This window comes from Acartia tonsa, chromosome 13 (genome assembly GCF_053477335.1).
Source record: "Acartia tonsa isolate MP-2025a chromosome 13, ASM5347733v1, whole genome shotgun sequence".
Taxonomy (NCBI): Eukaryota; Metazoa; Arthropoda; class Copepoda; order Calanoida; family Acartiidae; genus Acartia; species Acartia tonsa.
This window is the reverse complement of record NC_137272.1, coordinates 16,001,756-16,020,505: the sequence shown is the minus strand read 5'-3', so window position 1 is coordinate 16,020,505 and position 18,750 is coordinate 16,001,756. Positions and strand designations below refer to the sequence as shown.

The 18,750-nt window shown below is 32.0% G+C and overlaps 2 protein-coding genes across 14 annotated transcripts; one reads left to right on the top strand and one right to left on the bottom strand.

Moving 5' to 3' along the window:
• Window positions 1-1,487: 1,487 nt before the first annotated feature.
• Window positions 1,488-6,690, top strand: LOC145335404 (uncharacterized). The gene is made up of 2 exons (XM_080181151.1): window positions 1,488-1,780; window positions 4,511-6,690. The coding sequence occupies exon 2, from the start codon at window positions 4,530-4,532 to the stop codon at window positions 6,450-6,452; it is 1,923 nt and encodes a 640-aa protein (XP_080037277.1). The 5' UTR covers window positions 1,488-1,780; window positions 4,511-4,529; the 3' UTR covers window positions 6,453-6,690.
• Window positions 6,691-8,691: 2,001 nt separating this feature from the next.
• LOC145334979 (uncharacterized) lies at window positions 8,692-17,993 on the bottom strand. 13 transcript variants are annotated; one of them, XR_013885087.1, is made up of 9 exons: window positions 17,882-17,993; window positions 17,416-17,531; window positions 16,882-17,018; window positions 16,430-16,546; window positions 15,641-15,740; window positions 14,584-14,677; window positions 11,910-13,080; window positions 11,644-11,680; window positions 8,692-11,291 (listed from the first exon to the last, which is right to left on the bottom strand). XR_013885087.1 is itself a non-coding variant. In XM_080180628.1 (8 exons), the coding sequence occupies exons 1-7, from the start codon at window positions 17,899-17,901 to the stop codon at window positions 12,975-12,977; spliced, it is 690 nt and encodes a 229-aa protein (XP_080036754.1). In that variant the 5' UTR covers window positions 17,902-17,993; the 3' UTR covers window positions 8,692-12,628; window positions 12,954-12,974. The 13 variants fall into 13 exon arrangements, 2 of the variants coding, with proteins under 2 accessions (XP_080036754.1, XP_080036753.1); XR_013885091.1 differs by having other exon boundaries at window positions 8,692-11,680; window positions 11,910-11,965; window positions 12,599-13,080; XR_013885090.1 differs by having other exon boundaries at window positions 8,692-11,965; window positions 12,599-12,628; window positions 12,954-13,080.
• Window positions 17,994-18,750: the final 757 nt, after the last annotated feature.

The window sequence follows — 18,750 nt, the reverse complement described above, 5'->3', positions numbered from 1 at the left end:
TTGACCGTCCGTTCGTCCGTCCGTAAGTCAGTTTGACCGTCCATCCGTAACGGTTAACTCTTTTTGTTTATTGAAACAGGTTAGAATTGTCTTATAGATTTCAAACTTTGCATGAAGATTCCTAAAATAGTTAGGTATAATTTAGGAAGCGTTACCCGAAAGTATGTATGTCCATTTAAAATATGCAAATTGTTTACTTTTGACAACAAATTTTTCTATGATTTTTGGAATACTGATTCCAATAACAACAAGGTATAATGTTATAAACAAGTCTTAAAAATGTAAGTATGTCCTTATAATAAATTTTACACTTTTATAATATATTTAACACGTTTGCAACAAATGTACGTCAAATCTTATTAAAAAAACATATACATTTACATTCTGCTTATTCAGTTTTGACACTATACAAGTGTTAATGTTCGTTTGTGCTACAGTTTCAGAGCTTCGCTTTTATGGATGTTGTCATCCTTGTTAAATGCACAGTTTGCCCTCACTTTATATTAAAGGAAGCCTGCAAGAAATACAACGCTTTAACTGCTTTAACAAGTCTAATACACCAAATTTGAAGCCTTCAGCTTCAATGACAAAAAAGTTGTAACCTTATCTTTGTCCAAATCTTAGGTTGCCAGTAACTTATTGTATTTATATGATAAAAACACCACATTTAATAGTCAAAATCCTGAAAAGAAATTGGTTTAATTTGCATTTTAACATAAGCATAAAATCATAGCGGAAACAAATGAAACTAATACAAGCTCAGCTGTGATTCGTTGTCAAGCTGATTGACTGGAAATAGAGTACTTTTGGTACAACGCAAGTTAAACCGATTATCTAAAATGATTTTGACTATAAAAATGGGTATTTTTATTGTAAAAATATAGACTACCTAAATTAGTGTTGAAAATAAGCTTATAGATTTGTTTCAAGGCTACATAGTTTAATTTCTTAACTTCTAACATGTACAATGAAAATCTTTCAAAATTTTCATTGTACATAAAATCATATCATTCTAAAATGCCTACAACTTTTTTGTTATTAAAGCTGAAAGCTTCAAATTTTTGGTACTGGGTCTACTTTTGGCAGTCTTTCAGCAGCTGGATCGGTGTATTTCTTGCAGGCTTCCTTTAAATTAAAAAATATTTTAAACATTAAAGTAGCTTCCTTTTCATAATTCTGGAACAATAAAACTTGCAGTATGGTGTCTATAAATCATTTAACTAATATCAGGGCTCGGCAGTTGAGCTTAAAGCCGTACTGCTAAATACAAGGATTCAACTGTGGGTTTGGAAGCGGCAGCTGCGGGTGACTTAGGCTGGCTGTGGCTAAGTGTGGTGGATTCTTCCTCCAGGCCGTCCAATTGCAGCAGCGAATTTTTCCGAGCTGTATAAATGAGTTTTACAACTGCTAAAAAGAAATTTATTGAGGCTAGCCGCGGCTGTTTTAGGCTTAGATTGGCCGATTTAAATTAGGCCTATTCGCCCGGCTTAGTAAGAATGAATAACTTTACTTTTATGGGTGATTATATCCTTGTTTCAGGGATCTAAAGGGATAAGACAATAGCCGATAAATTAAGGTACATACTCAATGATGTTACACAAAATTGTCTCTTCTTCACATTAAAATTATTGGTTGAAACATTTGAACACTCTCTCTCTCTCTGTTCTTGTTTGCTATGGATGTATTATATAAAAAAAGCTCTGTTTAATTCATTTGATTTAAATTTCAGATATCTAAAATTGTACTAAAAAGTGTCATTGGATTTCAGAAGTCAAGCCAGGTAAAACTATCATTAGATTTGTAAATATCATTTTGTTTCTATTTCAATGAAACCCTGAGTAAAGAGGCTTATACCCCCTCCCCTCCCATTTTTATTACTCTTCAATATGTAAATTTTTTAGGATAATATTTTGAGGAGGGGTGGGGCGGGGGAGATAACCATTAAAATAAGAAAAATCCTTCCTTAATTTTCAATTTACTTCAAAATAAGGGAGGATGTTCTGTGCTCGTGTAGGCTTTAAGTGAAGCTTTTCTATAATTAGGGTAGGTCCGGTCGGCAACTATATAATCGTTATCAAAAAGTCCGTATGTCCATTAAAACATGCAGACAACATTTTTTATTCTAATAATCTGATTTTTTTTGAATAATGATTCTTAGGAAACCAGGGTAAAGTATTATAAGCAAGGCAACTCTATAATCAAATTATAAAAATGAAAGTATGTCTTTTTACTGTATCTTATTCAGTGTGTTTTTTTATGAGAACTTTTTTGAAAGCAATTTTACCCCACTTATAGTTATCAGAATTTAATGATTAATGGCTTATTTTCTTCGTTTTTTAATGCAATTAATAGAACAACAAAAAAATATTTTAGTTTTTATTTAAAAAGTAAAGTAAAATCTAAAATTCAAAACTTAGGTGTCAACATCTAAGAATGGTTTTAGTGCATTTTTCTTGTGCTCAAATATTCAACCTTTTGCAAGAATGGCTGCTGAACACTTCAAAGTTGAGATATAGAGCTAAAAATGCATACAGATACTATTAGGGACATGTACTAAAATATATCAAAATTTGAAGGTCATATCTCAACCAGGGAGGGAGTACTGGCCCCCCAAAGTTGACTACAGAAAATCCAATTTTTATCTTGCAAAGGGTAGAAGATTTAGGCACAAGAAAAATGATAAATTCACTGAGTGATAAAGTCTTTGATACTTCTTAGTTATTTTTTATTGAAATATATTTCAGTGGACATTGCACCCTCTTCAGTCTTGAGTTTAGTTGGATGTTAAAAGTAAGAATTTTAGATTTTACTGTACTTTTTAATTAAAAACTGAAATATTTTTTGGTGTTCTATTAATTGCAATAAAAAACGAAGAAAATAAGATATTAATCATTAAACTGTTTTTAAACTATTTTTGAATAGGGGGTCAAAAATATACTAGGACACCTATAGAATCAGACTGCAGAGCCCAAATTTGAATTAAGTCCCCTATAAACTTTTTTGGGGGGATTCAAAAATTAATTTTTACTGTTGCTCTGGTCATTTTTACCAGATCAAAAGGTCTTTTTTTACTTCGTGTAATATTGTAACTTAGTGGACAATTTTATATAATTCACTTTATACTGATACAATAAAAAAAACATTACTCTGTTAAATGGAAATAATTTATTTTTCTAAAACAATTAATTTCATTGAAAAATCTGACATAATACAATAAAAAACATAATGCTGAATTTAAACCAATAAGAAATCTTCTTTCATTTCAATTCTTTATAATTTCTGAAAGAGTGTTTTCACAAAGTGACTTATTTCAAACGTAGTTAAATAATTTTATTTAATAAAAATGAAAAGAATGAAAACCCTACTCATAAAAGATACATACTTTTAAAAAATATTTTATCTTATTTTATATCATATTTGTATATGTGACAAAAATAAATTTGTTGTATTGCATAAACATTTGTTGTCATCTTAATTTATTTAACCCTTTACAGCCAATTTTTATGTGTTTTAATGTATAATAGACATGAAACATTTTTATGTTAATTCATTGATATATTGTAAAGAATTAATTTTTAATTAGTATTGATAGATAAAATCAAAAGACCTAACTTTACTGTATACTAGCATACAATATTTATGAAGCAAGACACTCTAAAAGCTGAGTATTTTACCTACAAAGGAAAGAAACATCACGATTCAATAAAAATTATTTAATCCATAGTAAAAAATAAACTTTAAAATCCTAATAAAAATTGATGTGGGCAATTGTTCTCATTTTTGGCTTTGCAGTATGATTCTACAGGTGTCAAAGTATATTTTTGATATACCTTTCAAAAATAGTTTGAAAACAGTTTAAATTCTGATAACTATAGGTGGGGTAAAATTGCTTTCAAAAAAGTTCTCATAAAAAAACACACTGTATCTTTTGCAATTTTGCAACAAATTTATGTGCAATTTCGTTTAGTTTCAAAATAATGTTCTGCTTTTTAGGTTCTACAAGAGTTATTGTTCGTTTGTCCTTCCTTCTGATTTTAGAACTTTGCTTTATGGATGTTGTCATCCTTGTTTTATTTATAATTAGGGTCGGTTCGTCCGTCCTTCTCTTTATTTAAAGAATTGTCCTATAGATTTTAAACTTGGCATGTTTATTCCTCTATTAGTTACTTACAATTTATGAAGCGTAGCATATCTATAATTGTTACAAGAATATCCATACGTCCAGTAAGGACTTGTTGATTTAAAACCTTTTAAACATCAGGTTTTTTTATGTGATATAATTATCCTATTCATATTATTTTTGGAATACTTATATTTTACCATTTCTTGAGCTTAGCTTTTATGGATGTTGTCATCCTTGCACTAATGAGCATTGATTGGTTGACGAATCCCCAAAAGAATATAAACACACATACCCAATACCCATACAAATACACAATTATCATAGAACAGTAAAGTCATAACAGTAAAAGAATTGCTTGAAATATAACATGATTATTGTTTATTCTAGAGGAGACAGAAATAGAACAATGGCTACAGACAGAATTTCAAGAATTGCAGAGGAGATAACACAAGATGATGATACTTTAAAACCACTAGATATCAGAGTCAGGGAGGCAACAAAACCTGGTAAAGATAAAAAAAGGGGTATTTATCAAATGGCGACTTCCCCAAGAGGATTAGCTGTAATAATTAACATTGAAAATTTCCCTAATAGGGACTCCCAAAGATATGGTAGCAATGTGGATGTTAAAAATCTAAAGGAACTATGTAAACAATTGGATTTTAAAGTAGAGACTTACCAGGATCTTAGTGCAAAGCAAATATTAACAACATTAGATTCTGTTGTGAAGAACCCATTGTTACCAATAACAGATATGCTCATGGTTTTCATTATGTCACATGGAGAAAAAGATGTAATCTTATGTCATGATGGGAAATCTTTAGCAACAGAAGATATCTTGGGTAAATTTACTTGCATAGAGCTGAAAGATAAGCCAAAGTTTATTGTGTTCCAGGCATGTAGAGGAGAAAAAATAGATGTTGGTATAGCAAGGATGGTTTTGACAGATGATTTCAAACATGTACAATCAAATATGAACCCAACCAGAGATCCAATATGGAAGGACATGCTGATAGCATACTCAACAATACCTGGATATAAAGCACACAGAGACTCCTGGTATGGAAGTTGGTTTATTCAGGCTTTAGTCAGGGTATTTATGGAGGATGCCCGTAAAAATGACTTACAGTTGTTGTTGGAAGATGTTAACAAAGTAGTGAATCAATTCCCCCATAAGGATGGACATAAACAGAGCATTGAAATTAGTAATCGTGGCTTTGATAGAAGTCTTTATTTTCATCCTGGCTTGAGTAAAGAGAAATTAAAGAACACAAGTAACCCTGTCAATAAGAATATGGAGAATACCATCAGACCTGGCTCGAAGAATATGGAGAAGGTTAACAGAAACCAGGGCTTCACTTTCACAGATCACAACCGAAAGAAAGACATCCATACACCCAGCTTGACCAATACTGACCAAGCTAACCACAGCTTGGAGAGAGGTAGTTATAAGCTACAAAAAATAGAGACTGGTGGTGTTGTTTGTTGTTTACAATATGATGATGAGAAGATTGTTGCAGGACTATGGAAGGGTTCAATTAATATTTACAACAAACCAACACTTAAACTTGCATATAGTTTTGAAGCTCACTCTAAAAGAGTTAACTGTTTACAATTTGATCAAAATATATTATTGAGTGGCTCTAATGATGGAACTGTAAGAATATGGCAGAATTATACATATAAACTATTAAACACTTTAAAATTTGATAGTGAAGTGGAGTGTCTTAAATGTAACTTTAATGATATGTTAGTTATCGGAACCCATTGTGACTTGAGAGGACAATTATCTGTGTGGAGAATTAATAGTCCCATTGATGTTAAATTGACTAAAGTGTTACAATTAGGTCATCCTTACAAATGTGTTGACTTTGATGAAAAACACATAGTAAATGGATGTAGAGAAAATATTCAAGTTTGGTCAACTAAAACATTACAATCACTGAAGACAATGACTACGCACACGGCGCATGTACGTACTCTTCAACTTAAGGATAATGTGGTTGTATCTGGAAGTGATGATAAAACAATAATAATCTGGGATATTCAGACAGGTCAGTGCATTAGGAAATTGGAAGGTCATAATCTCTGGGTCTATTGTGTCAGATTTGATGCCAGAAGAATAGTTTCTGCATCTATGGATACAACTATAAAAATCTGGGATCTTGAAGCTGCTCTAGATACAAACAATGCAAGTGATGAAGTGTGTATCAGAACATTGAAGGAACATATACGCAGTGTGATTTGTTTACAGTTTGATAATACACAGATAATATCTGGTTCATCTGATGATACTATCCTTATTTGGAACTTTCAAACCACTCAATAACATGAATAGTATAACTATCCAAAAGCAAAGCCATAGTTTACATACACAATTCAAATATTCAAACACAAATTTCAAACATTTAATGAACAATGAACCAGATTATTTTTTATCATAGTAATTTGGCTAAAGGCTGGCCACTGAAATCAGTTGCGGCAGTATTGCCCTCCTTCTTCAATACTAAAATTATGGATTGTCCTTTGAAAAAAATATTTTACAGTCCCTTTATAGTTTTTAAAATAACAGTGTGAATTCCTAAAATAATGTATCATATATTATAGTATGTAAAAAAAACTTAATGTAAAATGTTAACATTCTAATACTGTATCAATATATTGTAATTATAATTAAGAAAATAATGTTGATTTAATCTTTTTAAAAGCGAAGCTTTTCTATAATTAGGGTCGGTCCGTCTGTCCGAGATAGATAGCTTTTATTCGTTAATTTAGGCATGTTAGAATTGTCCTATCGATTTCAAACTTTTCATGATGATTCCTGTAGTAGTTAGGTACGATTTAGAAAGCGTAGTAACTCTATAATCATTACCAGAATGTCCGTATGTCCATTTTTAACCATGTTGATTTTTCTACTTTTTTATATTTTTATATGATCTAATTATCCGTTTGATCTGATTTTTGGTGTATTAATTCCTGGGACAACGACGAACAATAGTATAAGCGAAGCAACTCTATAATCAAGTCCTAAAAATGTAAGTATGTCCATAAACATTATCATGTATCAAGCAGTTTTTCAACAAATTTATTTACAATTTTGCTTCGACTCTTTCGATACTTTTATATTCTGATTATTCAGTTCAGACACTATACAAGTGTTAATGTCCGTTTGTCCTACCGTTTCAGTGCTTCGCTTTTATGGATGTTGTCATCCTTGTTTATATGCATAGCAGCTCTACAAGTCTTGGTATATCTCACTCACTATCTAAATTAATCTGCTTCCTAAAGCTTTTTTATCCCTACATACAAGTAACAGGATGTCTATCTGTCTCTGTTTGTGTTTACGAAAGAATTTTGCTTACAGCTAAACCAATATGGTTCTCCCTTACGGTGTAGCTTCTCATAGGTCATGAAAAGGTTTATAACTATTTTAGGAATACAAAGTGGCGTCCGTAATATTTTTCCAGGTTGCCTTTCCCAATTTCCATATTAAGGGGGCGATGACACCTCCCATATGCACGCTTATACCAACAATGAAATTAATTCAGAAAAAAATCACAATTTCTATACGTGTTTTTCAGCTGTCGTTGGGGGGCAACACATCATAAATTTGACGACCTCTCTTTTTGCCACCCAAATATTTTAGATTTATTTTGCTTGATGGTTATACCTTTTTCCTGACGCTTATGTTTACTATGTTCAATATTATTAAGAATATTTCTATTTGGAAAGATTATAGTTTTGCTACGCTTTTCCGGAGAACTTGTGCAGGGTCGGAAATAGATCAGAATTGCCAAATATTTTTTGATATTAATCTAGTTGTGGGTTATACTTATTTCTGGTATTAAGTTTATTTTCATTGTTATCTCTCTTATAGAAAATTCGAAGAATATAAAAATGGGATAAATCCTTATAATAAAGTAAAAGGATGTAAGTTTGTATGTCTGTCTGTACCGAAGGATCTTGCTAACCGCTGAACCGTGATTGTTCTCCTTTACTTAGCTTCTCATAGGTCCTGGGAAGATTTATAAACATTTTGGAAAGAGAAATCGCCCCTAGAAAAAAATAACTGACCATAAAAAAATAAATAGAATCACACAACCTTGTTATTCGAAAATTAAGTGTGACGAACAGACAGACAAACTTTTTGAGACCATTATTTTGGAAGTCCCAATGGGTATTGACGAGAAAGCCATAAAAAATTAATTGACTCTTTTGTGTCTTGGTTCAATAAAAAATAACAAAACCCGAGGGCGTCCAAATTTTTTGATTTTGGGGGAGGGGGTAAAAAATTGACAATATAAAATTTTGGGCACTCCTAAGTTCATTTTGGGATGGGGGGGGGGGGAGGAAATTAAAAGTAATTTGGGGGTGCCTAGTTACGGCAACCCCAAAAATTCATTTTGAAGGGGGTAATCCTTGGACGCCCCTGACAAAACCTTTAATACATTTATGGGCCCAGGGAGGATGGGGGGGACATTGGACTGTTTATTAATTTTAGCCGAGATTCGATCCAAAAATACAATATAATAGTACGGTCTCTATTTCAAAATAACCAAACAAAAAAATATTTTAAAGTATATTTATTGCGCAGATTACATTGATGTTTATAATCATACAAGACACTGAGGTAACTATTGTGGAGTTTACTATTTAATAATAAAGCCAAAAAAAGGACATTTTCCAGTATGGCTTCAAAACCGATTAATTTCAGCCACCCACCAAGGAGAAATAGCCCCTAAAAAAGTGACCCTTCCCTTCCTCCCCCTCAAAAAACAACAACGGTATCTTTATTTTATTTTTCACCCTTTAGAATAAAGATTGATAAAAAGGGGGGGGGGGGGGGGGTAATAGATTCCAACCACCACCTCAAGTGACCTAAATGCCTGTAACTATAGCGTAATTCAGAACATCTCGATAGTGGACCAAATAATGCCATTTCTCGCGGTTGTACACCGTCATGCGGCATGTTGGAAGGGTGACGCAAATCTGAAATCCCAGATTTCGCGATTTGAGAAAAATATATCTTTATATGTATTATAGTGAATTAAATAATCATGCAAGCATTCCTTTTATCTTATAGAGAAAAATAGTAAATCAAATAGCAAAAACTGAGATCTGAAATTTGCGTCACCCTTCCAACATGCCGCATGACAGATTACGACCGCGAGAAATGGCATTATTTGGTCCACTATCAACATCTCTGGCATACAGAAACTTAAAATTTTATAAGGTTTACCGTATTATTAAATTCTAAACCCCAAAAGTAAACGAGATCCAAAATATTATATTTTATAAAATAAGCTTTTTTTCAGTTTTGTTATTGAAAAAGTTTGGTATAAAAGGCAGTAAAAGTACAATGCATTACTACAGCATATTGTAAAAGGCTTTTTAATAACAATTGTATTACAATATAACATAAAATATCAGAAAGATTTTTATAAGTGCTAAAAAACTATATTTTGTAATAAATTAAAACTAGTTATCTTAAATTAACTATGTTGTAAGGTTATTCTTTAAAGGAAGCCAGAATGAAATACACCGATCTAACTTCTGAATGACTTGCCACAAGTAGATCAAATAACCGAAATTTTAAACCTTCGGCATCAATAACAAAAATGTTTTAATCATTTTAAAATGACATTTTCAGTACATTAGATTTTTGAAAGTTTTCAATTGCTCATGATAAAAATCTAATTACGTTGTCTAGAAACAAAATTATAAAGGGTATAAGCGGTGTATTTCTTGCAGGCTTCTTTTTTAATAAAATTGATAGGATTTCGAATGCAGCGCTTCTTGCGATATATTAAAATATTAAAAATTTTAACAAAAAAAAAGGTTAATGATAAAAATCAATACCTATGCACTTATAACTTTTAATTGCATTGATTTTTTTCTCTCAAAATTTTTAAATAATTACAAATCGATGAAAAGTATTTACAATATCTTTTAGCACATTATTCATCAAAAAGGCACTAAATTTAAACTATCATTTAGGTAATATATTATCTTTTTTCCTTTGAATTTTTTTTTAAAGCTGCCAAAAGCAAAAATATATATTAAATATATTTTTATTTTCATAAATTTTGACTAGGTAGGAAATGAAAATTATATTTTCAAAAAGGAATGATTGTCCATGTATTATTATGACTTAGTATAACAACTTAAAATAAAAAAAAAAACATTGAATAATTTGTCCACGAGTAGCATCGCACTAAAAAACTAACAGTATTAAACAAAATTACATTAAAAAGGTATTAAAAAATATCAATTAATATTGGTATTTTCACTGAACATTTTATTATTCTTGAGAATCTTGGCTATTGAAAGAAAAACGAGCAATGAGAAAAAATTCTTGCATTGTCGGTTTCGTGACTTCCAGCTTATACCAACAATGAAATTAATTCGGGAAAAAATCACGAAACCTATACGTGTTTTTCAGCTGTCGTTGGGGGGCAACACATCGTAAAATTGACAACCTCCCCATTTGCCCCCCAAATATTATTTTATATTTATTTTGCTTGTTGGTTATACCTTATTCCTGCGTGACATCGCCTCTAATGGGGCGTTTTGTCGTATTTTCAAAGGAACTTTTCTTCTATTTCTAGCCCCTGCGGGGGGCTCTAACCCGGCGGGGCAATCATTAACATTTGTCTAACCTAACCTATCAGAAGCTAATGTGAAAATAAGCCCTTTAAGAGGTGATATCACGGAAACGACAATAAATAGAAAATTCTCGTGATTTGTCGTATTTTCGTAATAACGATCATGTTGGAATGGGTATTCAATTAAAAATCAGCCGGATATTCGGATAGTTTCAATATCAGGAATCCGGCCGGATATTGAAAATGGCCAATTATCCAGTCAAACCGGATATCCGGCTAAACCCTATTTAATATAAGATAAACCATATTGTAAAGTTAGACTTCACACAAAAAATACAAGATTAAAATTGCTAACTGTCTGTAATTAAGGAACTGCCTTTTAATTACAACAATAGGAAAAATAAACGAAGATACAAAAAAAATACAAAAAAATCATAATAACAGTAGCTACTCTAGACTATTACTATATCAAATATTTAAACTGGTAAATAATTTCTTAAAAAATAATGTGACTTTTTTATAATAATACTTGGTTGTGTAACTCTATAATAAAGCTATAATTACTAACAGGTAGAGTAATTGTTAAGAATATTTCAGGGGTGTATATTCTGCACAAGATTTTTCTTTTTTCACCGGCTACAGATTTTTTTATTCCCCCCCCCCCCCCCTAGTTTTTTCTCACCAAGTAGGGGGGAAAATGGAAAAATATTTAAAGAACTCTATATTTTATTTATTTCAATCCCTCCTACCACACATTTTTTTCACCAAAGAGGGGGGGAAATGGAAAAAATGTTTTCAGTTTTCTTAATTTTTACATTTTTTCCCCTCCAACCACTTATTTTTTATTTTTTCCCACCCCTGAGCAGGGGATTCCATGTAGAATATACACCCCTGGAATATTTGCTGCTGATTTACATAATTCATTACTTTCCCACAAAGTGCCTGTAAAGCACTGACCCCCTCCCCCATATTATTTTTTAATTAAAAACAATAAGAAGGGGGTTTGGGTAGTTTATTGTCCTTTGCCTAACATCTGCGGGTATTCTAACCCTGTGTCTTCGGGGTACCCAGGAAACAATGAAACCTAATCTAACATTCCCTATACAAAACTACACACCTCTTATTTTCAATTTATCTTTAAAAATATGGAGGTTGGATGGCAGTGCTCAACTAGCACTTACAGGGAATGCTTCCACAATTCATAAACTGGTATTTTTTCAACAATATCATAAAGCTGCTTTTTACAAATAATAAAAATTGAGAATCAATATGATTTCCAATTGTTTCTAAAATGGTAACAAAAGGTTATTATTTTTTGGTAAAAAAATTTAATTCAACTTTTGCACGTCGGGGGAAGGCGGATGTAAAACTTTTGGAAACTATTACAAAGGAACTCAACCAAAATAGTTATTTATCGCATCAACATCAAATTATAGACATCTAGCTTTCCATATTAAAATAAAAAGATTTAAACCAGTTTTGTTAGACCCGAGGGGTACAAGGCACTGGCTAACAAAACTGGTTTTGATATTTTATCATGAACCGGTTCTAATCAAGCGTATATTAATCAGCTTTAAAGCCATACTGGAATAAGATTTACATCACTTTGATTTTGGGATAATGTAGTAATAGTATAATGTTGAACTTTGAAGAAAAAACGGCGGCGGAAACACACAAAAAACTGTATTTTGCCAAACTTTTTATTAACAATTATAATATTATTTTTGCCGTTATTTCTTTCTAGTTAAAGTGCTATAAATCTATTACCTATAGGCTATGCTAATGTCTTTTATGTTGGTTTCAAAAGTGGTACTTCCGCCCTCCCTTTTTGCATAGTTATTTTTAAAAACCCGTTCATTTTTCCAAGCACCCTGTGTTGATGACTCTACATTTACAAACTATTTTTTTTCAGAGAGAGTGGACAATGGGTTGTTTATTACACTAGTCCCCAAAGTTTTATAATAACGTTTTCTTATTCATCGGCTTAACAACTTTGGGGACTTTTACTGAATTTAGAATGGTTGGTTTATTAATTTGTGTTCAAACGTTACAACCACTTATCTTAATCTACAGAAGGGGTAATTTTGAGTTTCTTCATTAGGGATGTAAATCTATTTTTCAGCCATTAATATGTCTTATTCAAATAGTACCAAACGTTATTAATCCAAAGAATAAGATAATATGGGTACCAAAGAAATTTATAGCCCATAGTGCCCTCCCTCCCTGATGAAATGTGAGGTATTTATCTATGTGATGGCGCAGAGTAATGCTTGTAAAGTTGTGCGGGGACGTGTTTTCTTGTACAGGTCGTACTTGCGGGATACAGCGGTGTACAGGTGCTCATAACCAGGTCTGAAATATGCAAAGTCAAATCAAATGTATCAATATATTGGGTTCATTCTTTCAAATAAAGATGAAAGGCAAGAAAATACCGTTTCTCAAAGTCGTACGCAGTCATACGCATTATTGGAAGGGTGACGCAAATTGAAGATCTTAATTATTGAGGTTTGAGAAAAATGCATCTTTATATCCTAGCGAATTAAAAAATTATATAAGAAAAAATAAGTAAATCAAATAATATTTTACCGAGAAAATTGAGATAAGATATTTGCGTCACCCTTTGAATATTGCGTATGACCGCTTACGACTTTGAGAATCGACATTTTCTCACACGTCATCTCATATAATAAAAAAATTACACCCACAGTCACACCCTAAATCAAAGTTTATTGCCCAGGGTGCAGTGTACAATTTCCATTTGAGGAGGGAAAAGGGGGTAGCCATATTTTAATTGGAAGATGTCAAAAGCTTGCACAATTTGTAAAAAAACAAGGATGACAACATCCATAAAAGCGAAGCACTGAAACGGTAGGACAAACGGACATTAACACTTGTATAGTGTCTAAACTGAATTATCAGAATATAAAAGTATAAGAGTCGAAGCAAAATTGTAAGTAAATTTGTTGAAAAACTTCTTGATACAGGATAATGTTTATTGAGTTTATGGACATACTTACATTTTTAGGATTTGATTATAGAGTTGCTTCGCTTAAAATATTGTTCTTTGTTGTCCCAGGAATCAATATACCAAAAATCAGATCAAACGGATAATTAGATCACATAAAAATTTGCTGTTAAAAAATTAGAAAAATCAACATGTTTAAAATGGACGTACGGACATTCTGGTAATGATTATAGAGTTGCTACGCTTTCTAAATCGTACCTAACTACTACAGGAATCATCATGCCAAGTTTGAAATCGATAGGACAATTGTAACATGCCTAAATTAACGAATAAAAGCTATATATCTCGGAGGACGTACGGACGGACCGACCCTAATTATAGAAAAGCTTCGCTTTTAAAAATACGGGCTTTTTGCGCATATTTGGAGGTTTTGTGGGTCCTATGGGAAGAATAAATCTAAAGGATAGGTGGAGTTTAATCTCCCCTCCCCCTCTATTTTGAGTGGTTCTAGATACTGTTATCTATGTCTTTGATTGTTTAGTTATCACTAGCGGCTACGCCCCTAGTGGCTTCTAGGGAAATGTAAAATTGTTTCTTTTCAATCTATGTTAAAATCAGACATTTAACAAAAATTTTTTTTCGCCGTTAGATTGTGTTAGTGATGTTTATACCTAATAGCCAAAAATATCCGCGTTTTTTTTGTTTTTCTGGTGATTTTCTAGGGAGGGTGTAGGCACCCTCCCTCAAAATAGCTATAAAAATTTCTATGAGTTATGAGAAGCTTCACTGTAAATGAGCACTTTATTGTTTCAGCGGTTGGCGAGACTTTCGGTACAGATAGACAAACAGACATCCTGTTATTTTATTATAAGGATTGTGAGCAATGTTACCTCAATAATTGTGAGTCTACTTCGTTTTCAACTCCTTCTCTTAAATTTTTACAGTGTCGCACCAAATCTTCTCGGTTTCTTTGTCCACTCAATGCTAAAAAAATAAAAGTAAGAGAATAGAGAGGGCATGAGCTATATGTAACTCTGCCCACTGGGCGGGTCCCTGTCTCGATTTTGTATTGGGTATTTGAAATCAGCTAATAGCGGTAGAAATATAAACACACAGTAGAGTCCCTACAAAAGAACAGAAAGCAGATTGCTAGTAGACGAAAGGGGTCTCCACCACTCGGGCCAGGTAGTTGTCTGGTTATTCAAATCTATCAAAAAAACCATTGAGTATTAAATGTATTGGCAACCTTTTGGCAGTGTCATAATTATCAGGGAGGGGTTGGATATTGGAGTAAAATCATGCTAGTACCTAAAGTATTAAAACACCTTCCCTAATTACTTGACTTAAAACGTTGAGGACTTAAATAAATTCTGTCTCGGTTGGTACGAACTAGAAGTGTCCAATCTTTTCCTCCAATAATTCTATCTACAGAAGGCATAATTTTGTTTTAAATAATTGTGGATATTTCATTTACAACACTTTATGAAAGGGGACCTATTTTGTTTAAATTAAAAGCATGATGCTGAATATCAATACTGTAAACTTTTTTTTTAGTTTAGTTCCCTTCACTATTAGTTTTGGTTTATAAATGTGCCTCCCCCCTTTATAAGATGTTTGTAAATTAAGATGTATGGCAAGTGTAACATATACCGTCCTCATATAAAGATTATACTCATGGATCTGAAGGGAATAAGACAATGGCCGATAAATTGATGTACATCCCCAATGATGATACACAAAATTAACGCTTCTGTATATTAAAATTCGTAGTTGAAACATTTGAACACTCAACTTAATGAAGTAACCAATCAAAATTCACTAAAGTCCCCAAAGTTGTTAAGCTAACGAATAAGAAAACGTTTTCAAAAAACTTTGGGGATTAGTCTAATCCCAAAGCTCATTGTCCCCTCTCTCTTTCTCTTGGTTATACTCCATCCATGTTGTTACCTATATTATGACCAGCAGGTGGTTTGGCCAGGAATCTTTCCCCAATATCAATCATGAGCCTCACAGTTTGTTCATGGTCCTCCTCCGCTGCACTGAATATCTACAACAAAATTATTCAATATTCTCACGGTCAACATTTTTTTCCCACGCTAAAATATGAAAATAGAAAGATTATGTAGGAACCTGATATGGATTCTTTAAAAAAAATTAGGGTCGCTTAGTGAGGCAAAATTGTTTTTTATAAAAATTCCAAAATCACATAAAGATCTACAAAAATTAAACAAAATCTTATGTTAATAACCCTTTTATGATTTTATTTAATTTCTGTAGATTTTTTATGCGATTTTGGAGGATTTTTTACAAAAATAATTTTAACTCACTAATAATTTTGCCTCACTAAGTGACCCTTTTTTTTTTAAAGAATCCACCTCTGTTCTGTGAGAATTTATCAAGAATGTCAAGTTTAATTGAACGTCGTTTGTCTGGTGTTTACCGCAGTAAATAGAAATGTGTTGTGCCTGTTTTTACACCAAGGTATTCCTCCCTCTCACATTATTAATTTAAAACTCGTTATACTTTACGCTTGAGAATATTTTTTTTAAAAACTAGTCGATTTGCCCATAGCTTCTAGGGGAAAACAGGGGATGTAGATTAAATAGCATAGAACCACCTTAAAACTTCCCTGAAAAGTGCAACCCTTTGCAACGAAACTTTATGAGATTTTATATATTTTATAACTTCAGACAAAAACCCTACTTTTTCATATAATAGGATGACAAATGAATGTACCTGTCTAGCAATAAGAATAAAGTCTAGTTGAACTTCAAACTTTTTCTTGAATGAAGGGTCCGCACTTTTATTGTTGTCTAATGTTGTCCGCAAGTACACTCGAAATTCTTCGCAAATCTGTTTCATTTGGGAGTTTAAAAATATCTTTGCTTACAAACTAACAAAAACAGTAAGTCCGAAAGTGTATTTTGAACATGCTGTGCTGATTTAAAAACTTTTTTGACGACATCTTTTTGTATAATAAAATTATCCTATTCATCTAATATTTAGAATAATGATTTCTTGAACAAACCGGCAAAAAATTTTTATCATAGCATCTCTAAATCAATGCTTATAAATGTAAGTATGTCCAACCGTTTTGTTTATAGCTTCGCTATTCTGGATGATGTCATCCTTGTTTATAACGTTACTTTATATTGACGTATAAAATATAAGATATTTTCAACTCCTGCCTCTTCATCGTCTAGGATACTGGCAAAATCATCTTCCTTTCTTCCTGGGCCACCACTACTGCTGCTGGCTGATTGGACCCGCTGTATTCCAGAACTAGACCCGCTACGACTATCTGTTGTCATCCTTGTTTGTCCACCTAGAAATTTAAATTCCGATTAGGTATTTAACATGATAATGCGACGTGAGACTGCAGCTTAAACCTATTATATCCGCTAGATGTTGGATAGATGATAGATTAATTTTCCCGAAGTTTGAGGAAATACATTGGCTCATAAAAACGCGCAACTCAATAACTGTTTAACAAGACATTTTATAAGGCACTCTTATACAAGAAAATTAAAAATTTGTATAACCTTATTTAAAAGAAACAGGATAATTGTCTCATGGTCTGTACCGAAGTATACCGATAACCACTGAACCGATATGGTTCTCCTTTACAATGTATCTTCTCAGGCCCCGGTATGGTTTGTAACTTTTTTGGGGAGGGCATGGCAGCCTCTAGGGTCGTAGCCGCCAGTAAACTTATACATTACCTAAACTAGAAGTAGGTCGGCTACTACCACTGTCTGCCTCACTCTCAACGTCCATACGATCACTCTCGACCTCTTCGACATCAGGTATGGCGTCAGCCTTCCCTCGCCTCAACAACCTGGAACACGTTTCAATAATAACTTCAAGCTCTATATATAGATCATATATATGTTACAAAATCTTAATTGCTAGGGCTACGAATTACCCTAGCAAATACTTTAAGAGCCATTTGTTAAAGCTTGATCCTATCTACGTAAAGATAATTATTTATCATACCTGAATAAAACTGCCATAAAAAAAGACAACAAAAAATAAAATAAAATTTGTCGAACTAAAGAAAATCAAATATCAATAATCATCGCAAGATTTCAACTGTAATATGATCAAGTTGATACATAAAGAAATTGAAATAAAATATTTCACGATAAGAAACTGAGCTAATAATCAAAATAAATAAAGTAAACAAACCTTCGTAGCGCAGCTGCCATAGTTAAAATAATTTATTAATTTCTCATTTTTTTATATTTTAGACATCTAAACTTGCCATTTTCACATCTAGGAATGATCATTTTAATTTAACATAGGAAATAATTAGGTCTGTTATTTTACAAATTTCATTATAAATAAAAAAAATATTATTTAGAAACAATTTTTTCTATTTGTAACATAAAGATAAAAAAGATAAATAAACATTAAACATGCAGAAATCCGAAAGTGTTTTTCGATGTAAGAATAGTAAAATTTTCTCCGGGGTAATTTTCCTTTCATTATAACATTTGCTTAATATTTATAAGATAGTGATCTCAAGGGATCAGACAATAAACGATAAATTTATGTACATCCCCCATGATGATCAACAAAATTAATGGAAAGTTTATAATAATTTCTCCCATCCCTTAAACATTTTTAATTCAAAATATGTTGGGAGAAAATTGTCGAATAGTTTAATGACAAAATCCGCGAATGTAAGAGTTGAATAAATCAGCTGATTGTGTGTGTGAGTGTGTATTTGTGTGTGTGTGTGGGTGCTAGTTGTCAACATAAACATCATAGACAAATAAATCTTATAAGTCCCATATTTTTTCTTCTTTTGATTTTAGAAATGATTTTTAACTCATTTTTAGATATTTTCTACCAATTTTTCTCTGTTTTGAAACTTTAAATAAAAAAATACTCTTTAATTATTTGTCTTCGTGATAAAATTACTTGTGTCATTTTTCTACATTGACAAACTTCCCTACAAATGCAACGGGTAGAGAATTACTTAAAAAAAAAATAAATTGGCCAAGGTATTTTTTAATCTTGAAAAATAACTTTTGAATTAATGAATTAATTGT